General features: G+C 37.1%; 2 protein-coding genes across 3 annotated transcripts; one reads left to right on the forward strand and one right to left on the reverse strand.

Moving 5' to 3' along the window:
- The first annotated feature begins 212 nt into the window (after window positions 1-212).
- On the forward strand, window positions 213-3964 carry LOC6580559 (sialin). Its single transcript, XM_002006352.4, has 7 exons — window positions 213-436; window positions 715-986; window positions 1437-1682; window positions 1778-2233; window positions 2298-2430; window positions 3140-3381; window positions 3443-3964. Exons 1-7 carry the CDS (start codon window positions 430-432, stop codon window positions 3677-3679), a joined length of 1593 nt encoding a protein of 530 aa, XP_002006388.1. The 5' UTR covers window positions 213-429; the 3' UTR covers window positions 3680-3964.
- A 13968-nt stretch (window positions 3965-17932) lies between these two features.
- LOC6580560 lies at window positions 17933-19067 on the reverse strand. Of its 2 annotated transcripts, XM_015164261.3 has the most exons (3): window positions 18908-19067; window positions 18527-18812; window positions 18322-18461 (listed from the first exon to the last, which is right to left on the reverse strand). In XM_015164261.3, exons 1-3 carry the CDS (start codon window positions 18929-18931, stop codon window positions 18412-18414), a joined length of 360 nt encoding a protein of 119 aa, XP_015019747.1. In that variant the 5' UTR covers window positions 18932-19067; the 3' UTR covers window positions 18322-18411. The 2 variants fall into 2 exon arrangements, with proteins under 2 accessions (XP_002006389.1, XP_015019747.1); XM_002006353.4 differs by having other exon boundaries at window positions 17933-18812.
- Window positions 19068-19862: the final 795 nt, after the last annotated feature.

Genomic DNA, 19862 nt, shown 5'->3' on the forward strand with positions numbered 1-19862 from the left:
GATGTGTGAATCGGCCAGACGATAAAAGAGATGTCAAAAAGCGACCCAGACGATATGTTAACACCGAGAGAATTGATCTTCGCGCGTCGGCGAGCGTACGCGAGCGCACGATATGACGATCGCTAATCTGGCCGCAGCCCATGTAGTATTATAAACGAGATTACGATCGTCGCGATAAACGGAGCTGAGAGCTGCAGCATAAAGCTGCTCGATGTGCACTTATCAGTTGCGTGGGATGTGTGGATGGGTTTGTGGGTGGCTTTAGCTACAAAGTGTCTAGGAGTAGATACGGCTGTTGCCAGAGAGTGAGAGTTGGGAAGCCTGACCGAACGGATGTCTGACGGAAAGATCTACTTGAGAATATCCTAAGAGCGGAAATATCCAAAGTTAATTTTCAAAGGAGCGATCTTTGGATATAACTATCATATCATGGCAGGTAAGTTTGGTTTTGTATCTTGTCTCACTCAACTGCAGCCCTCAGCCAAAGACAAATCATGTGGATCTGGGCTTTAGCGATCTGGTTCAAGATCCAACTGCTATAACCACAAGCTGCCTTGGCAACGATTGCTACTGCAGTTCGGTTCACATTTCATTTCACGTTTTGTTTTCGATTGCGGCAAATGCCGAGCTATGCTAATGGCCCTATGAAAGGTGTCTCTTTGTATGCATCCATAACATTATCATCTCAAATATTATCATTTCGTCTCATTCCAGTCGAGGCGCGCACTGTGCTCTGGTACATGACATTCATAGGATTCATTGTCAACTATATGCTGCGCATCAATTTGAATATCACCATTGTCGATATGATCGCCGGCGTCAATGGGCGAACGACTTTAGCACCGCCAACTAATGTCACTATTAATGCGCTGGTCACTAACAAATCGGACTTCCTGGCGTCTGTCGCACCTGTCATAGCCACGGCGAATAACACCGATCGAGTCGAGCGATATTCGTGGGAACGTCAATTTCTAGATTGGGCAAAAGTGAGTATGTCTGGTCGAGTGGGTCGCAGATTGATTGAGTGGTTGCGTGATGCATATGTGACGCATAGGGAAATATTTAATCTGCAATTGGTTTGATTAACTTTATAAAGTAGTTTTATTTATGGTATTTATACTTTGAACCCATTCCATATGGGAATTCAGATATTTGTCTGTCTGACTTTTGTGTTATCGCACAGCTAATATAAAGCATCTAAAATCATAGATAATTAATTACGTATTTGAAAATGACGCGCCGGCCGAAGAATCGGTTCTTCGAGTCTGTCTAGGAATGCTTGATAGTAAACCTCTCTATTTGTTGGAATGTTAGAACTAACTTCTTGAAAGGCTGAAGAGATTAAGAATTCTTTATTTTTTTAATATTAATATTTTATTTTAATATCTTAATTGCTAAGAAGAAATTGAAGAAGAATTTGATCCACGTATCTACAGATCGACTACGAGCGAGATGGATTCCATTGGAATGAAAAGGAGCAGAGCAATTTGTTGGGCTCCTTCTTTTGGGTGCATTGGCTGCTGCAGCTGCCCGGCGGAATTCTGGCCCGTAAATATGGCACAAAGCTCGTTTTTGGACTAGCCAATGGCGTTGGGGTATTTTGCTGTTTTCTTATTCCGATATTCTCCTATTGGAGCTATGCCGCTCTGCTCTGGCTGCGAGTATTTCAGGGACTCGTTACTGTAAGCATATGCCATATACATATATTATTATTCATGTCGATTTTCACATATCTCAACTTTTGCCCAAAATTTGATATATTTCATTCCTTTTTCAGGGTTTGGCTTGGCCCTCGATGCATGTGATGACAGCCAAATGGATTCCGCCCAACGAGCGCAGTAAATTCGTTAGCGCCTATTTGGGCAGCTCTGTGGGTGTGGCAATGTTCTATCCCATTTTCGGTTATGTCATCGCCTGGACGTCCTGGGAATGGGTATACTATATCTGCGGTGTATTTGGGATGTTGTGGTTCGTTGCCTGGCAATTCCTGGTCTTTGATAGTCCTGCCGAGCATCCACGTATAGAGCAATCGGAACGGCGTTACATTGAGAAGTCGCTGGGGGCGTCGGTGCACAGTAGCTCACCTGGGCCAACGCCATGGCGACAGATAGCTACCTCAAGACCCGTCTGGATGAATGTGGTGGCTCAGTGGGGTGGTATCTGGGGTCTGTTCACGTTGATGACACATGGACCAACGTATTTCCGCCTGATCCATCACTGGGACATACGTGCAGTAAGCTAATCTGTGTCAGCTGAGGGTATTGCTACTGATAAAGCTTTGCTTCTTATCTCTACAGACGGGCTTCCTCTCGGGCATGCCACATTTGATGCGCATGATTTTCGCTTACTGCTTCTCCATGTTTGCCGACTACCTGCTGCGCACGGATCGTCTGAGTCGTACCAATGTTCGCAAGCTGGCGACGGGAGTTTGTAAGTTGAAAATTAATGTCACAAGCAAAATCAAAATCAATTACTAAATATGTAGTAGTATAGATATGTAAGTATGTATGTGCATATATGTACGTATCTAATTACGGTAGTCACAATCCAGAGATATAGTATGAAGAAATAGTGTTCTGAGCTTTTACAAACTGAGCTTGCACCAATTGCAACGACTGTAACTAATACATAAATATATGTATATGTACACACATATGTATAATTGCTTATGTGTGTGCATGCTTTAGTACTCTTCTTTACTAAACAAAAATGGTCAAGCTTAATTGACATTCATATGAGCTTTACGAACTATTTAATGCTTGTGCAGTGCTTCACACGCAGAAGAGAAAACCTGTAACGGAATATGTTAAAGCTTCAATTGCTGCTTAGGTGTACATATACATATGTTCACACGCTTACAAAAATAACATAAAGTAGTAAGAGTAGGGAAACAATGCAATACACACATACTTATAAACATTTCAGAGAGCAGTGAGGGGAGTGAGCATTCCAATGTTATATTAACTCCGAGCGTCCATCTCGCTTGATCGCACTCGAAAGCTCTCTCAGTGAGAGTGTAAGATAATAAGGAAGCGTAGCAAATACAAAGTTAAAACGGTGGTGGGAGCGGACACAAACATACATACATACATGCATAATTTGCTTTAAGTAAATTCTTAATGTTTGTTGTTGCTTACAGGCTGTGGCGTAAAGGGCTTGGTGGTGCTGGCTCTGGCTTTCTTTGGCTATAATGCAACAGCGGCCATCGTATTGGTGGCAGTGGCCACAATGTTCCATGGCGCCGTCTCCTCTGGCCCGCTTGCCTCAATGGTGGATCTGTCGCCCAATTATGCGGGCATTGTGCTCGGAGTGAGTGGCATGATTGGCGGCATGCCCGGCTTTATATCGCCCTACATAGTTGGCATTTTAACTCAGGGCAACGTGAGTATTACGGAATGAAAGTTATATCTCGGCGACCTCTCATAAAGACTCTCTGTTGCAGCAAACAATTGAGGCCTGGAAGAATGTGTTCATGCTGACTGCCGCCATGCTCATTGGCAGCGGCGTCATCTACGTTTTCTTTTCCGAGTCCACGCTGCAGCCCTGGAACAGTGGCCGTCACGCTCTGCCCGAGGCGGGGCTCAAGGAAATGCAAACGCTCGAGGAGAAGCTGCCTTTGCAGAGCGTTGCAAGAGAGGAGGTCAATGCAGCGGAGCAGCCAGTCAAGAGCAACAACTGATAATCAGCTGGTGTGGGTGTCATTTTAATTGCCATAAGTCCAGTTTAGTTATAGCCCCCGGCCAAAGGAAAAGCAAAGTGTTATCAGATTCTATTTGCAAGCAGATTCTGATTAAATTTAAACTAATTATAAATGATATTTTTATACATATGTATGTTTGTATGAATATATGTACATACATACAATGTACATTCGTATGCCTGCACACGAGTTTTCTATAAAACTTTGTGTGGCTGATCTTCGTCAATAAAATGTGAAAGCTGAATGTAAATAAACACAACATAATTTATTATGGCCCCTAAAGCCCCCTTGACTGCAGTGTTAACGGAAGCTGCGAATTTGTTTTACGATCGTTTAGCAAAACAAGTAAACGGCAGTGCGCGACCGTGAGATACCCTTTAGCTTCTACTAAAATTAAATTTGTCATATTTTTGGAGGTAATTTTAGAACTAGCTAAATTTGAAAATATTCACAATTTATGATTTTTATGCCAGAACCTATATACTTAATTATCTTAATAATACTATAATACTCTAAATTCGCAATGAGCTAAGGGTAAAATTGCGTAGATATCAGCAATTTTGCTATTTTGTATAGAAACTGTTGAGATAAGCAAAGGTAAATATTTTGTAAGCAGTTCCCAAGCTAGATAAAGCAGGGCAAAAATGCAAAATGTGCGCTTGAATTATGAATAGGAAAAATTACTGTATCAGCTGAATAAATGTATATTGTATATACAAATTTATAATTGGAGTTAATTAGATATTTGCTATGGTTTATATTGTTTTCTTGTGCATAGTAAGATTTTGATATTTTATGTAAAAGTCGTTGATAAGACCCTCAACAATTATAATCGTGATTACGTAGCTCCCATGCTTAACATATTTATATATCTATATATATATGTAGGTCTAAGTTATTTGCTTAGCTGCATAGACTGACTCTCTGTCTGACGACCCCAATGAACTGTCGAATTTGCAGTTAATAATTGTAATTTAAATCAAAACTGATTGAAGCGTAAAATCGCTTTTGCCCTTTGCAGCACACGACGGAGTCGCATTCATCTTACGTTACGCATTGGTCGCTCTCATTACTCATACCACGTGGTGTACAATTGGATGCGACTGCCAGGCTGGGCCCTGGCTGATAGAAGCGCCCTTTAGGCCATTGGTAATGGGCAAGGGCAATGGCAATCGTTGTTTTCTGATTCGAAGTCATCTTTGGGGTTTTGCTTGGCATTCAGTTCATTGGCGTCCATTTCGGATTGCACTCGAGGGAGTCGTAGATGCTACTTCGGCCACTCACTAGGCCACTTCATCCGTTTTTGGCCCTCAACTAATCCAGTCAATGTCTTGTCACTTGATCCAACGAGCCAACTGATAGAGATTAATTGGTTTCCCGTTACACGATTCGCTTGCAGCATTCGTAATGGCACGGCGGCAGAAGGTGCCAAATGCCAGTCGAATAATGCGATTATATAACACCATCAAGCGACCCGTTTAGAGGGCGAAATCGAAACTGAACTGAAAAAAATTGAAAACCAAAGCATAAGAATGGTAACTGTAACTGTAAATGCTATTGTAATTGTGTATGTGTATGTGAGCACTCCCTTTGCCGCACTCTCATAATCTGATCATCTTTAATTTTCCATTCAGTTATTTATTCATATAAGAAATTATCGCTTATTTAATCGCATATTCGAATGCCAAGTGAGCTTTATTCGCAAATCCTCATTGAATGTGAAGTGTACTTAACGTTAGCTTCGCTCCCCTTCTCTTGCTCCCTCCCACTCTCTCTTTTTATTTCGGCAAAGTACTTACGTGCTTTTGCTTTGCCATTACGTTTATCAGCCGACGTGCTTTCGAACCAATTCTTAAGAGACTCACGGTTGCTGCCATTGCGTGGCTGTCATTGCTGTAAACAACAGTTATCTGCAGGGCTTGCAAGCAACGGGACAAACAAAGAGCGCGTCTAAGCGCAACTTCACAGAACCACGACACACAGGAGGAGGCAGCTCCGGTATATTAAATAAAAAAAGAAAAAAACTGCGAAAACAAAAAATATCGCGCTCGTATAATAAATGTAGCACGGATTTGCGAAATTCCGCCGTAGTCAAAGTCGGGGTCTGCTAGGCAGGAAGTAAATTCAATCGTAAACAACGCAATCAAAAATTCATTCAAACGAAGCATTAACGCTTATTCCGTTTAGCCAGCCCCCTCTCAAGCTGCTGGTGGTGGTATGGGATGGGGTGGGTGCGTAAGGGGGTGTGGCCCGGGATTGGGCTCGTTTGTCTCGCGCTGTCTCATTGTCAAAATGCAACAGGGCGGGTGCTTGAAAAGCCAAAAAGCGTGCAGTTGGCGAGGCGGAGTTTATACCCACTTTTAAATGTGACAAGCGGGTAGATTGATGGATGTATACATAAATATTCTGGAAACTTACAAATTTTAAGAAAATCGTATTTGGCACATATTCCAGATATAATGTTTACCATAAAATGCGCGTCATGAGCCTTTTGTGCATTTGCGCTCGTATTTATGTATGTATGTACATATGTAGATTAAAGCCAGCCAAAAGAAAAGAAAAAGAACCGAATCGTTGAGCTGCTCTGAAGAGAGGCGCTGTTAATAATAACATTGAGAGTACAAAATCGATTGTCTAATTATTTGACGACAGAGCAGCAGAAAAACAATGCAATAGAAAAAGAGAGAAGCTAGTAAGAAGAGAGCATTTCAAACGAAGAGCGAAATGTAAATCAGCTTCTGACGAACGGAACGAGAGAGCATAATGAGAGCGCAAATATAAAGAGTATAAATATGAAGGATCTTCGCGCTGCTTACCCTGGCATTAAAATTCAAGCTTAACATATTTGGTTTAAATTAAAGTAATATATAAAATGGTTTGTACAGCTAATTTAATATTTACTGTGAATCATAAAACTGTGTGACTTGTGAATACAAGCACATCAAAGTTTCATACAGGGTATTTTCTGGTCTATCAAGCTCCAACAATCTTCTTTTTTTTTTAATTTTCAATGTTGCCTGGCTCTTTTGCGCCACTTAGGCAGGCACATTTGTTACGTGGACACGAGCAAGAGCCAGCGCCTGCTTCCGAGTATTTTGTTTGTATATTTTTTTAGTTCCGGACACGTCGCTTCATAATTTTCCATTTCCATTGAAATGCCACGTTAAATGAAACCACGAAGAGCGACGAATAAATTTGTGCACTGTGCGCCCGGCGAATACGCATGAAAATGTGGGCGGATGCGTGGGGCGTGGCTCGGTTAGCGTACCTGTTTGCATGAGAAATTCAGGGACACGTGTGCCCATATGTGTTTGTTTGGGTGTGTGCGTGTGGAACAATGGTGTATAAGTATCTGTGGCAATAAATTTAATTTGCCCAGCAAAAACATCGCAAATCCATTTTTTATGCCATAAATTCCCTTGTTCCCATGTGCATTGGGCTTGCAACGGATTAATGGATGTGCGAACATGTACATACATATGTATGTATGCATGTGTGTTAGGGCAAAGGTATGCAAATAAGACAACGGCATAACAGCATACAGTTTCTAACCAGTTTAATACACTCGGTGTTCTGATACCGTTTTTTGTTTTTAATACAATTTTTACTAGGCATCTGTATGATTGGCTAAATATGGTACATATATATGTGTATAGTATATACTATATACGAATGTGTATAGTATTTGGATAATATATAACCCATATATGTTTAATTAAATTTATTTTTAATATATTATAACAGTTTAAAAAAAAGATTTATAAAAAATAAAATATTTTCTTGAACAATATAATAATTATAAAATTCTTAATGAATTTAAGATAGGCAAAACGAATACATACCTCTTTTTTTGTAATCATAGTCAGTCTAGGTTCTATTGATAATAATAAATAATATAATATTTGTAGTGCAGACATCGGCTATAAATCTGATTAAAGATTCGATAATTAATTTAATTCAGTTCTAGATTCGTTAATGCTCTGGATTAAGTGAACTTATTTATTAACATCGAATATTCTATAAGACTGGGCAGCATTTAGCATCTATCTTTAATTTACACAGCAACTGCCTTGACTGTCCTGTCCTAATGGATCAGGAGCTGTTTCTCCTCTGTCTGCCAGGCTATAATGAGAACGCCCACTCAATCATAAATATTATTAATAATGTGTGGGGTTTGCGTTTCTGTGGGTTTTCGCTGTGGCTTTCTCTGTTTGCTTTGCTCTTTGCACTGCTCCAGCCTCGGGGCCAACTTTAGTTTGGCTCAACGAAAGTTCAGCGCCCAAAAACTTTGTGCCACGGCCAAGCTCTGAGGTGGGGTTCAGCTGCACTGAAGTTTGTTGAGAACTACCTTGGGCAAACATATCCAAAACTAACAGAGCATATGTATTAGATATATGCATGTATGTATTTATGCTTGTATGTGGGAGTATAAATATATAAATGTCTCTGTCTGACTCATATTCGTTTCTTAAATATAAGAAAAACACTTTGCACGTTTCCTTTAGCAGCGGCTGCCAAATTAAAGTTGTCACATTAAGCAAATGAACCAGACTTTCGCCATGTATGTGTGTGTGCGTGTGTGTGTGCCAGTTAAAAGCATCCTCATTTGAATCTTGAAGAAATAACTTTGGCGTTGGCGATGATAAATCATAAACAGCCCCCAAATGCTGGCAGAGGCCAAAAAGTCGACAGCAGCCTGAATTCGTTGCGAGTTCGAGCAGGACATACCGTACGGTATTTGGTGCGTGGCTCGTGGTCGCCCGGACCCAGCAACAATATGTGAATATGTTATTTGTTTTGGGAATTGTGAAAATCTCAACAGGTCCCCGCACTTTGCATATTATTTTTAATACGAGCTCAACAGCAATTCGTGCGCATCCAGCCAACAACGTCTCCAGCATCTTCACTTCGACTCCAACTCCGACTCTAGCTCCATCTCCATATCGAGCTTAAATTTGGTTTCCTGTCAGGTCAGCCAATTGACAGTGCCTGGTTCTTGTGGCTTACCACTACATGAGCCCACAATTTGTGTGCGTCCTGTTTGCATAGACATTCGAGTGGGCTCCCCCAATTCCAAGCTGGACGAATGAGCCCCATTCATTATGTAAGCAAATATTTATACTCACACACACTCACAAATATGCTCATGATATACCGCTGCTCCTTGGCGATTTGGAATTTAAAATAAAAGGACGAACAAAAATCTTTGAGTAATTGCGCAAAATTTGCAGCTTTAATTGTTAGAGCGTGTGATGATGATAATAATAGTTTGGTTATTGCATTTTTAGGATTTCGTATATCTAAAATTGTAATACATATATGATAAGGTCTTTCATCAATAATTTTTTTTTTCAATTTCTTTTATCATGTAGTTTCTACAAAATTGCTAGTACTCTTTGTTAAATATTAGAGATTCTAGAACCGGTTATATAACAACGAATTCCTCACAGTAAAGTTTGACTAAGAATAAGAATAAGCAAAACATAATTAAAGCTGCAGCGGTATAACATAGTCGGGTACGCCCGTCTAGAGAACTTTTAGTTGTTTTAATATAACTTTTAACTTTGATATATATCCAGCGATAAATAGAGACCGTAGAGTTGTCTTAATATATTTTTTCTTCTTCTTATAAAATTGCAATGCTCCTTCATATACCATGTAAGAGGAAACTAATTGCTAAAGCCTAAGATAGATCAACCCAATTCCATATATAATCTTAAAATACCATGCTTACTTCTTACCTTTATTACTTAATATTGCTTGAGTTTCCAAATAGATTACAATTTGTTCATTCCCAACAAATGCTGTTGCCTATGAATTTTTTAGTTAAAGTCCATTAGAATAACTGACTTGAGTTCCTTTAGTGGTGTTGGGCAGTTTGGGCTATTGCACTGAGATTGACTTTTAGGCGTCTGGTGCATTATTCATGAATGCATGCAAATTGAATAGCAAGTGGAAACACGTAAATTTGAAGTGGCTGGGCGAGGTGAGAGGGGCAGGGATGAGGGCCAACAACATGTGCTCCATTGTCAATGTGAATTACTCGAGCAGAGACAAGGAAACGAATTTCATGGCCTGTTCACCTTCACCGAGAGCATAGCAAAGCATTGCATAGCAAATGTATGTATGTATGTATGTATGTGTGCACATATGCACAAGTTCAATTCCCTTGATGAACATTCATTCTGATTATGCACATACACATAGTATGTATAACACTCACACATACACTCACTCGCATGCATATGTTAAGTTTGTGCAAGTGCGTTGGAAGTTTTGGTTTCTGGCAAAGCCAACTCGAAGGCCGAGCCGAAAGACCTACTTAGATTCAATTAAGCAACGCACACAAAAAGCCACAATTCAAATGTTGACGGCATACATTTGGCTTTATTAAATTATCATTCGATTATGGCATTATGTTTTCCAATAGCACTGGGTATTGCAAATGGTCTTGAGATACCCATTCGGAGCGCTGAACTCCGGCAAATGCCAATTGCTGCTCTTACTTAATGGCATATCCGGCGGAAGTTTAATGATACACTTTGCCTGCGGCTAGGGTTGTTGCGAAAACTCAAGAAAAACCCCTTTTCAACACAAAACACCCTTTTCTTTACAGTTTCTACATATCCACACGGTTTGTATATGTTTTTGTATCTTTTGACTGCTTTTTATGCAGCGCAAATTGCCTTGTGATGAAAGTATCTGGAAGCACTTCATATGATATATGTACATATATGTGTATGTATGTATGCGCAGATCCATTAAATGTAACTGTTATTATCTCACGTACTACCATTTTGGGAATTTTAAATATGAAAACTGCTCAAATTGTCCTCAAAATGGGCAGCCGAAACGGGCAAAAGGAGAGCAATAGAAATCGAGCATTATTACAGGTGTGGATGGTAATGCGCGAATAAAATGTAAATTACATTGATATACTGTGAAAACATTTGACTTGATATAATTTTTCATTTTCAATAAAATTGTGGCATCTGTACAAACAAATATTCAATTATATTGTGTCTTATGCTAGAGTAAATTGATATATTTATATTATTATTTTAAATTTAACTGAAAGTTGGGCCAAAGCTAACAACATTTTTTTTTTGTCAACTATTTTATAAATACGTTTTTCTTTTAAATTCTCCAACATGAGCATCCACATTTTAGTAAAAAACTTGTAAATGCCACAACTCTTCAAAATTAAATACATAAATGCCTTACAATTTATTAATAATTATAAACAAATATATTCATATTTAATAAATGTAAGCCAGGTATAAGTTAGTTTTTAAGTCTAATTGTGAATGCAGAACAATAAAAATATGCGCATTTATTTTTTTGGTAAAAATATATTGAATTTATTAAGAAATTCATGTGTAAAACTGAGGGATAATACAGATAATAAATTGCATGCTATGTATGCTTAAAGTAAAACATAAAATATATAAACATAGTTAAATACATAATTATAATATTATATGCGTTAATATTTTAAAATACATATATATTAGTATTTAATATTTTAATTGTATAACTTTCAGCATTTATTTTTTATTCGCTTGTAAACTGTATAATCTTTAAACAATTTGTAAAATCTTTTAAAAAAATTAAAAAAAAAATTAATAAATGAGATGTAAAATATGAACTTTAAATATATTTTTTTTAACCTTTTAAATGAATTTAAAAAATATTATTTTCAGATTTATTTATTTCGATTTCGATATATTCGATAATTAAAATAAAATAAAATATAAAAATAATATATATACTCTTTAAATAATATTTTAAATACTTTAAATTTATTAAAATAAAATTAATTTGTACAGTTATATACTTTAATGTTAAGATACATAATATTTCATAATAGTTTTGAGATTTACTATAAAACTAGTTTTGTCTGAAATTTGAGGAATATTGACATATCATGACTTATCAAATAATTCAAAGACTCAGCTAGTCAGTTAGTCAGCATAAAGTAGCAAAAGTTGGATATGATGTGTTGCAATCGAATTCCCCTTTGTCAAATGACAACAAAGTTAGAAAATACAAAATTCTGCCGTCCGCCTTTGTCAGTTTTATGTGGGCGGCAATTTGTCCCCCCGCAGCATCATCAATTGGACCAATTTGCCAATGAATGACCACTTCTAACTTCCACATTCGATTTCCGTGTTCCTAACTTCAGCTGCAACCCTTTTACCGGCATTGGAGTCGAAGTCGGAATCGGAGTCTGAGTCGCAGTTGGGGCTGGGGTCGTCCATCACTTTGTATACCTTTGGGTGTTGGCCAACGCCAATCAAGCGCAAAACCATTTTGACATGGTTCGACATGCGAACGGATGGAACGACAGAGCAAATGGTTAGCCAACCACAAGCAAGTGGACAAAGCAACAGCACCTGGCCTGGCATGGCCTAGCCTGGCCTGGCCTGGACAATGACAATTCAATTACAGAAATGAAAATAGCGCCAGGCATAAAAATCAAATAAAAACAGCATAAAGTCCGGATAAGCAAATAAAATCTGTGTGTGGCCAATGTGGTGGCCGTGCCGGGCTGGCTGCCAGCCCATTGCCAATGGGTGACGAGTTTTTTCGGCTTGCGTTTTGTATTTTGATTAAGCCGGCCTCTCCTGCTGCCGGGGCTGGTGCTAGGCTTTGCGGTCAATTGGCAATTGGCGCCATACGCACGTAGAGGACATTCAGCCCTGTTCGACATGGTCGCGCATAAAGTTCCCACGCACACTGATGAGCCCTGGACTGGGAGACGACCGGAAACCAAATTAATTTGGCTAAAAGTGCATGCAATGGTCACTTCACAGATACTCGGACAGCGTGGCCCTGGGGCTGCGGTTGACACCTAATACAAGCTCATCTGCCTAAAAACCTCACGACTTGCTGTGCCTTAAAGCCAGCTCGAAAAGTACAGCAAAAGTGCTGCAAATGAATTCGGGGAGGCGGCGTTGTGCGATTGAAAATTCATAGCCAAAAATTTATTCATGGCCTGCCCCCTGGCTCTGGGGTCGCATTAATATTTAAGCAGCCCCATCCCCAGTCCGGCGGCGACTCCTGTCCGGGCCACCTTTGCGGAGACGTCACAAACTTTCTGCATTCGACCCGCCGTTCTGTTCTCGGTGGCCAACGGAGCTGTCAGTAACAACGTCTCGAGGACATGAGGGCGCACTTTTTACGGCTTTAAGTTTTTCGCTGCCTATAAGAGGCAAGTGTGTTACAGTGGTACAAAAAATTATTCTTGAATGAAATATTTTAATATTACAAATAACAAATAGTTTAATACAAACTACAAATAATTTAATGGAAATAAGTAATTATTAGTGATTGAGAAAAATAAAAAAAAAAAATGTATAAACAAAATATAAAAATAAAAGAGTAAAAGAAAAATATTATTACGTTAATAGAAATGTGTTAAAATGTGTATTAATTAATTATATGTATCATATAACATAATTAAATAACATTGAATTAAATTATTTAATTTCTTAACTCGTTTTAAAATATTTATAATATTGAATCTTAATCTTAATTTTAATAAAATTAATGTGTATTAATTAATTATATGTATCATATAACATAATTAAATAACATTGAATTAAATTATTTAATTCTTTAACCCGTTTTAAAATATTTATAATATTGAATCTTAATCTTAATTTAAATATAATTAATGTGTTTAATTATATTTATTTAATAAAATAATTAATATAATTTTTTATTAAATTATTTAATTTTTTGGAATATAACAAATATTTAATCTTCAAACACCTGAATTATTAAAGAATTTTGAAATATTTATTAGTCTTATACTTTTTTTCATTAATTATATTTTCTCATATATATATATAATACATTTTAATATATATATTTATTTCTTTTTATTTATTAAAAATAGTTGAAAATAAATTAATTATACTAAACATTACTTTAATTATGTAAATTTGTAGTACGAATTTTTCCAATTATATAAGGTAGGTATTTCATATCATACATATTTTTTTGCGTACACCATTTCGCATTGCGTCCCACTGTGCCGTGCGATCCTTGGCTCTTTCGTCGTGGTTGGAGTCAACATTTAACCCGTCTGTCGCTCGCATAATGTCACAGAATGTTCAAACTAAACATTAATTTTTGATAAAATGGCTTTCGACTCCCACGAAATAGTCTCGATGTCTGGTTATTTTGATATTTAGAGGCGAAGTAAAGCGATATTGGAAAAAGGTCACAAATTTCACATTTGCACTTGGCCCCTGTCGCCAATGTCTTGTAGATAAATGTACTTGATTAAGCGGACAGAGGGTGGGTGGGCCTATGCTGGGCTCCTCCCTGTTCGCCCTGTTCTATTGAATCAAATTTGGCTGTATTATGGTTTTATTAATGCAATTTTTAGACTGCTTTCATGGCATTTTGGGCATTTGGACATTTGGGCATTTAGCCAGGCTACGCAGAGCCGAGGTTTTTGGCCTCGAGCTGTGGTCGCTCTTGTGGGCAGGTGGCTAACAAAAATTCATTTATTTTCATTTATTGTTTCACATTTCCCACAGGACAGCGGCAGTTGCAATTACCGCACTGCTCTGGAAAACTGGAAGCACAACGGCAAAGAGCACAAGAAATACACCCAAAATCAAATGGGAAAAAATTTGTCCGCGATGCGTCGCACTGAGAAAAGTTTCGCCTTTTTTGTTTCTTTCCTCATACTCGTTGCTGAACTAAAAGGGGGTATATTGGTTTTTGAGGCAATGTCTGTAACTACACATTGAATTATTTGTTGAAGTTCAGGTTATGGAATTTTAGTATAAGAGAAAAATATATTTATTTTTAGGAATTTCAGGAATTTCTTATAAAATAATATTTTATACATTTGGTACTTTATATATGCTCAAACTCTGGTTGCTAATATCTGTTATATTTAAGCTGGAGAATTAAAATTGGATATACAAATGTTGCACATGTATATGTACTTTGGTTTGGAAAATCCATCTGAAAACAATTAACCTCTGTATCCTCTGTATATCAAGCATAAGAATAGAGTATAAAGTATATATTGTATAACACTCTAGTGCCAAATATTTTGTATTTACACTTCTTATATTTTATAATATCTTTTATTTTATATTTACACCTTTTGAGATTAAATTTAAACCATTTCTTTCTGAGTTTTCGTCTAAGAATACCTAGAAAATTTTTTATTTGACTGACTAATAATACATTGATCAAATATTTATATTAATACATTTAAATGCAAAGTATATCGATAAATCTTTATGCCATAAACGAGTATGACATCAGTCAGTTATACCCAATCAGTTGATTTTTGCTGTTGTATATTTTGGTCGTCGGGAGTGAGTTTTATTTACTTTTTACTGCCCAGGAGTGTTCATAATTTTGTTGACTTGTCGTGTAGATTGTAATTTTTACTGCAGGACAAGCACAAATACATAATTGAATAACAGCAGCAGCAGCAGCAGTAGCCGCTCTCCAAGTGAAACCCCAAGCTAAATTTCTTGACTGAGTTTTTTTTTTTTTTTTGTGCGTTAGAAAGGGTGCAGGATTCTAGATTGGCAGTCGCTGCAAAAGTTTTAATTCAATTTTTTCTGCGTTGTTAACTTGAGAAGCAGACGCTGCTGAAGTTGATTAATTTCGCATTTTTACGCTTGATTATAACCAGCCAGGCAGTCAGCCAGCCATCCAGTCAGTCAGTCAGCCTTCCCCAGTTTTGCGTGGAATCAACTTTTGCTCCATTTCTTTCATTCTTGGTGCTGCCAAGTTTTTGTGCTTGAACTTTTCCAGCACGCGAATCTTTTTTCGTGACTAAAATATGGCGTTGAATCCTTTGGGAAATTTCGAATATCACACTTTGTTCGTCATGCCTCCCATGTGTGTGTGTGTGGGTGTGTGTGTGTGTTTGCACACAAGCAATTCGTGCTGCCAGAGTTCATTACACATTCGCCCACACACACACACACACACACATACACACTCCTATATACGATGCGGCTTACATACATAAAATGAAACGAAATGAAATGTCGAAATGAGCAAAAGTAATGAGAAAAGGCCCAAGAAATGATTAACCCATCTCAGTTAGCAGCAGAGCAGCCACTGCACAACCCGGTAGCAAGTGCTACCTCCCCTCCCCCCATTTTCCTGTCCACATTTATGCGGTTTCCCTACCCACAATATCATAATTATTACGAGAGCATCAATTTTTAGTGGTTGAGCTTGTGATTTTGCTCGTCCTTCGGCTCGACTTGGAGCTGGGCGTATGGGGCGGCACGCCGCAATTAATAATTTCCAGGGCAGAGGGGGCCTTGATTGAAGTGTGTCGATAAAATTGCACGTGTGATTTCCAATTAAAACAAATTATTTGCTCATCGTCTCATTGAGCTGGAGATATTTGCGCTTTTCTAGTGAGTCATTTATAATATCAATCAAAATAATTATTAGTAGAGACTTAGATACTCTCTTTTCAAGTATTATTAATTAATTTTGATTTAATATATATGTTTAAGCGTCAGCATATATACATAGTATATATCTGTTTCTCTATAGTCGTAGCTATTCTCATCTAACTAAACATTTTCTAAGCCTCTTGTATGCCATTTTAGACTACTATAATATACTACTATTATATAACTACTATTTTGATATACCAATATACAATAATTATTTTAGTATTATAGCGAGTACTTTATTCGAAAGAATAATAATATTTGATGGAAATACTAAAATACAAAAAATTTAACATTAGTCATTTAGCACAACTTTGCATCTCTCTCTCTCTCTCTCTCGCTCTCTCTCTTTCTTTTATAGTTTAGCATATAAAAAAGTTGAATTTTGTTTATGATATTCAAGAAATTAAATTAGTCATTAAAATATTAATATAACGAAAACATAATTAAAATAACGCTTCTGGTTTTAACAAAATTTTGTTTTGTTTTTGTAATTAACAGACGATCAGAGAGATGGACACATGGATAAACAGATGTATTTGAGCAGAACAACTCTCTGCGTCATCATACTAGCCATTTCATTTAATAATTAATTAATTAAATGAATTATAATATTAATCAATTTGGATAATCATTATAATTGTCAATCTGAATAAGAAAAAATAATTGGTATATGGCAATTTCACATATATATATCATATATCTTCTTATTTATTCTAAATATATTTTTAATACATAAATTTACATTACTAATGATTCTGTTTTTCATTCTATTTATCATACATTCAGGATCCCCAAAAATTATTGTTAATCAATTTATTATTTAATTTACCAGCAGTGCATAAACTGTTTAATTTCCTATATTAAACTCGAGTATTTTATTATCGATCTATTTTAAATATAATTTTCATTGTGTTTGACCAAATAAACAAATAATAATAATGTTTAATTATACAGATTTTGTGACTTCACACTTTTATGGAAATTCAGCTTATCAGCTGCCATGCATGATTCATAAGTCAATAAACAAAAAGATTTATCATTAAAATAAAAATAATAGGCAAAAGAATATTCGAAAAGATTAAAAAGAAATGCACAAATAAAACATGATTTTATAAGTATTACATGATTTCCAATAAACTCTTCAATTTTTTATTGCTTCTCTGTCTGTTTTCTATTCTATCTCAAAGTCAATCTGAAGCAAAACAAAGAAAGCAACTTAAGCATTTCATTTTGCTATGCTAAAAGGTTCTAATTCTTAGCATTCTGGAGAAAGTTGGCGAACCGTAACAGAATCGCCAAATTGTTTTCTATCTTCTCTCTGATGCATAAGAAAGCAGATAATTAATTTGCCATGCCAGAGTCGACGAAGAAACGCAGAAGATGATGCGAAGATGAAGCGTAGAAGATGCTGACAATAAATCAAATTGTATCTATTGTTGTGTAGAGGCTACATGGGCAAAGGTATGTAAATGCGAACTTACCCATATGAATAACTACTTTATTCGAATTTGTCTCTTTAATTATACAGCATATCAAATGCTGTGATCCCAAATTTGCATATTATAGACAAAAACAACAACAACAACAACAAGTGTGTTCTATGTAATTACGAGGCAAGAAATGAAGAATCGTCGACAATTAACTGTTTTGGTCGATGAGTCAGAGCCAAGTTCGATCTTGGCCTGTTGGGCGTCTGTCAACAACTGACAGACTTGGGACCAAGGCCAACTCAATGCTCAGTTAGGTATTAGAGATCAGTTGAGATACATATGTAGCAATTTCGGTTTATTTTTGAGATACTTGAGCATGTACAATGGGTTGGGCACTTCAGGCAAAGCGTGTGTACATACATAATACGTGTTTTTGTATAATTATAGATAGATAGATATGTAGATATGTAGATGTGTATATTGTGGTAATTAGCAATTATAATTATGGTGAATAATTTAATTTAACTAAGCATACAAAGCGCGCGCGTGCAAATCACAAATAATGAAAAAATATAAGCAATAAAGCTACCGACTACCATTTACTTTGACTTGATCGACTCCCGTCTCGAAACGCTGCGTTCGTGGTATGGGCTCGGCTTTGCTCTTGATCAAATACTTGGCGAATTCGGCGGGCGAGCGGAAAGACTTGATGGGAAATTTGCCAAAGCGTCCGTTCGTCTTGGACAGCACATAGTATATGGGATAGGGACCGGGCGACATCTGAACGGGCAGCGGCTCCACCGTGACCGTGGTTGGGCTAGACTCGAACGGGTAGTGCAGCTGCTTCTGCTGCTTCCTTTTCAGCTTCTGCTTGGGAGAGGCTTTTAGTTCGGGCGTGTACGAGAATTTCAAAGCGGGCTGCATTGCTTCACCACTGGATTCACCGATCCTCGGCCTTGGCCGCATACGTTTCGAGTCCAGGTAGTTACGTTGGCGCGAACGCTGCTCGCCTCTTTGCAGTGTTTTGATCTGGAAGAGCTCCGAGTTCATGTGGCTGCCGGGTGTGCGATCCGGCTTCAAGGGCAGCTCCACGGGTTTGACCCGGATGACCTTTTGTGTCTCGTTCGCTATCTCAATTATATCCTCCTTGATGACATCCTTCTCTGGCAGCTCAGCCAAGCTGATGCACAGCATCGCACCCAGACACGCGAGCAGCAACTGAAACGAGTTGAAAGCAAAAAAAAGGGGAATAAAATCAATTCAAATCTAGAGACTCACCACAGTCTAACGCAGAGCCCATTCAAACAAATTACCAAATTCTGTCGAGTGCCAAACATTGTGTAAGCCACAGCAGAGAATCGAATCTGAATACTACGTCAACTTGACTTGTTTCTGGTTATGCTTCCAGCCGCGATCTGGCTCCCACTGCGAGTTTGCGACTTTAGTTAAATGCTGCCGTTTGACGACTGAGCTCTGATCGCAGCTGCCACCAACGCTGTAAGCTTCGCAGCAGCCGTCGATCTTGCCCTTAGCCTCTTGCCGCACCGTCGGTCGGCTATCCCGCCTGCTATAGATATTCTCATAATGAAGTGGCCTTTTGTTGTTCGCGCTATGTGGCAGCCAGAACAAATTATGAGCCAAATTTGTGTAGAGGTGAAGAATGTTAGTTTTTTTTTATATTCTTATTTTATTTCATTCACTTGGCGGAATACGCGTCGATTCGCAAGTCTGTGCGATTGCTCATTAAATTTGAGACGCCAAAAAATTATATGTAGTTCGTAATTAAGCATGAACAATTGAGTATTTGATTATAAACTATTTCTTACCTTATTTCCTCTTCTGTTGAGATATATAAATAATATACAATATACTATGTATATATCATAAACAATATAATTGTATGGCTAGATGAAACTTTTTAGACTTATATTTCTATTGAAACCTTTCCTTTCCTTATTTCCTCTTCAGTGCAGATCAATATATTTATATTTAAATAATATACAATATATATATAACTAAGAATTTAAAGATTGAAATTGGCTTTTCTAATTAAATGATAACTATTTTTTGATTAACAAAATAAAAATTTAAATAAATTAATTTATGTATATATAATATAATATAAAAATATTTTAATAAATTTATGGTTGTAAATAAAAGTCAGAGGTATGCAAAAATAGTTAGGAAAGTATGAAAAATAAATATAGATTAATAAAGTATAAATACAAAAACAAAAAAACAAAAAAAAAAAAAAAAAAAACAAAAAAA

The sequence above is a fragment of the Drosophila mojavensis genome, unplaced genomic scaffold (assembly GCF_018153725.1).
Source record: "Drosophila mojavensis isolate 15081-1352.22 unplaced genomic scaffold, ASM1815372v1 contig_81, whole genome shotgun sequence".
NCBI classification, from domain to species: Eukaryota; Metazoa; Arthropoda; class Insecta; order Diptera; family Drosophilidae; genus Drosophila; species Drosophila mojavensis.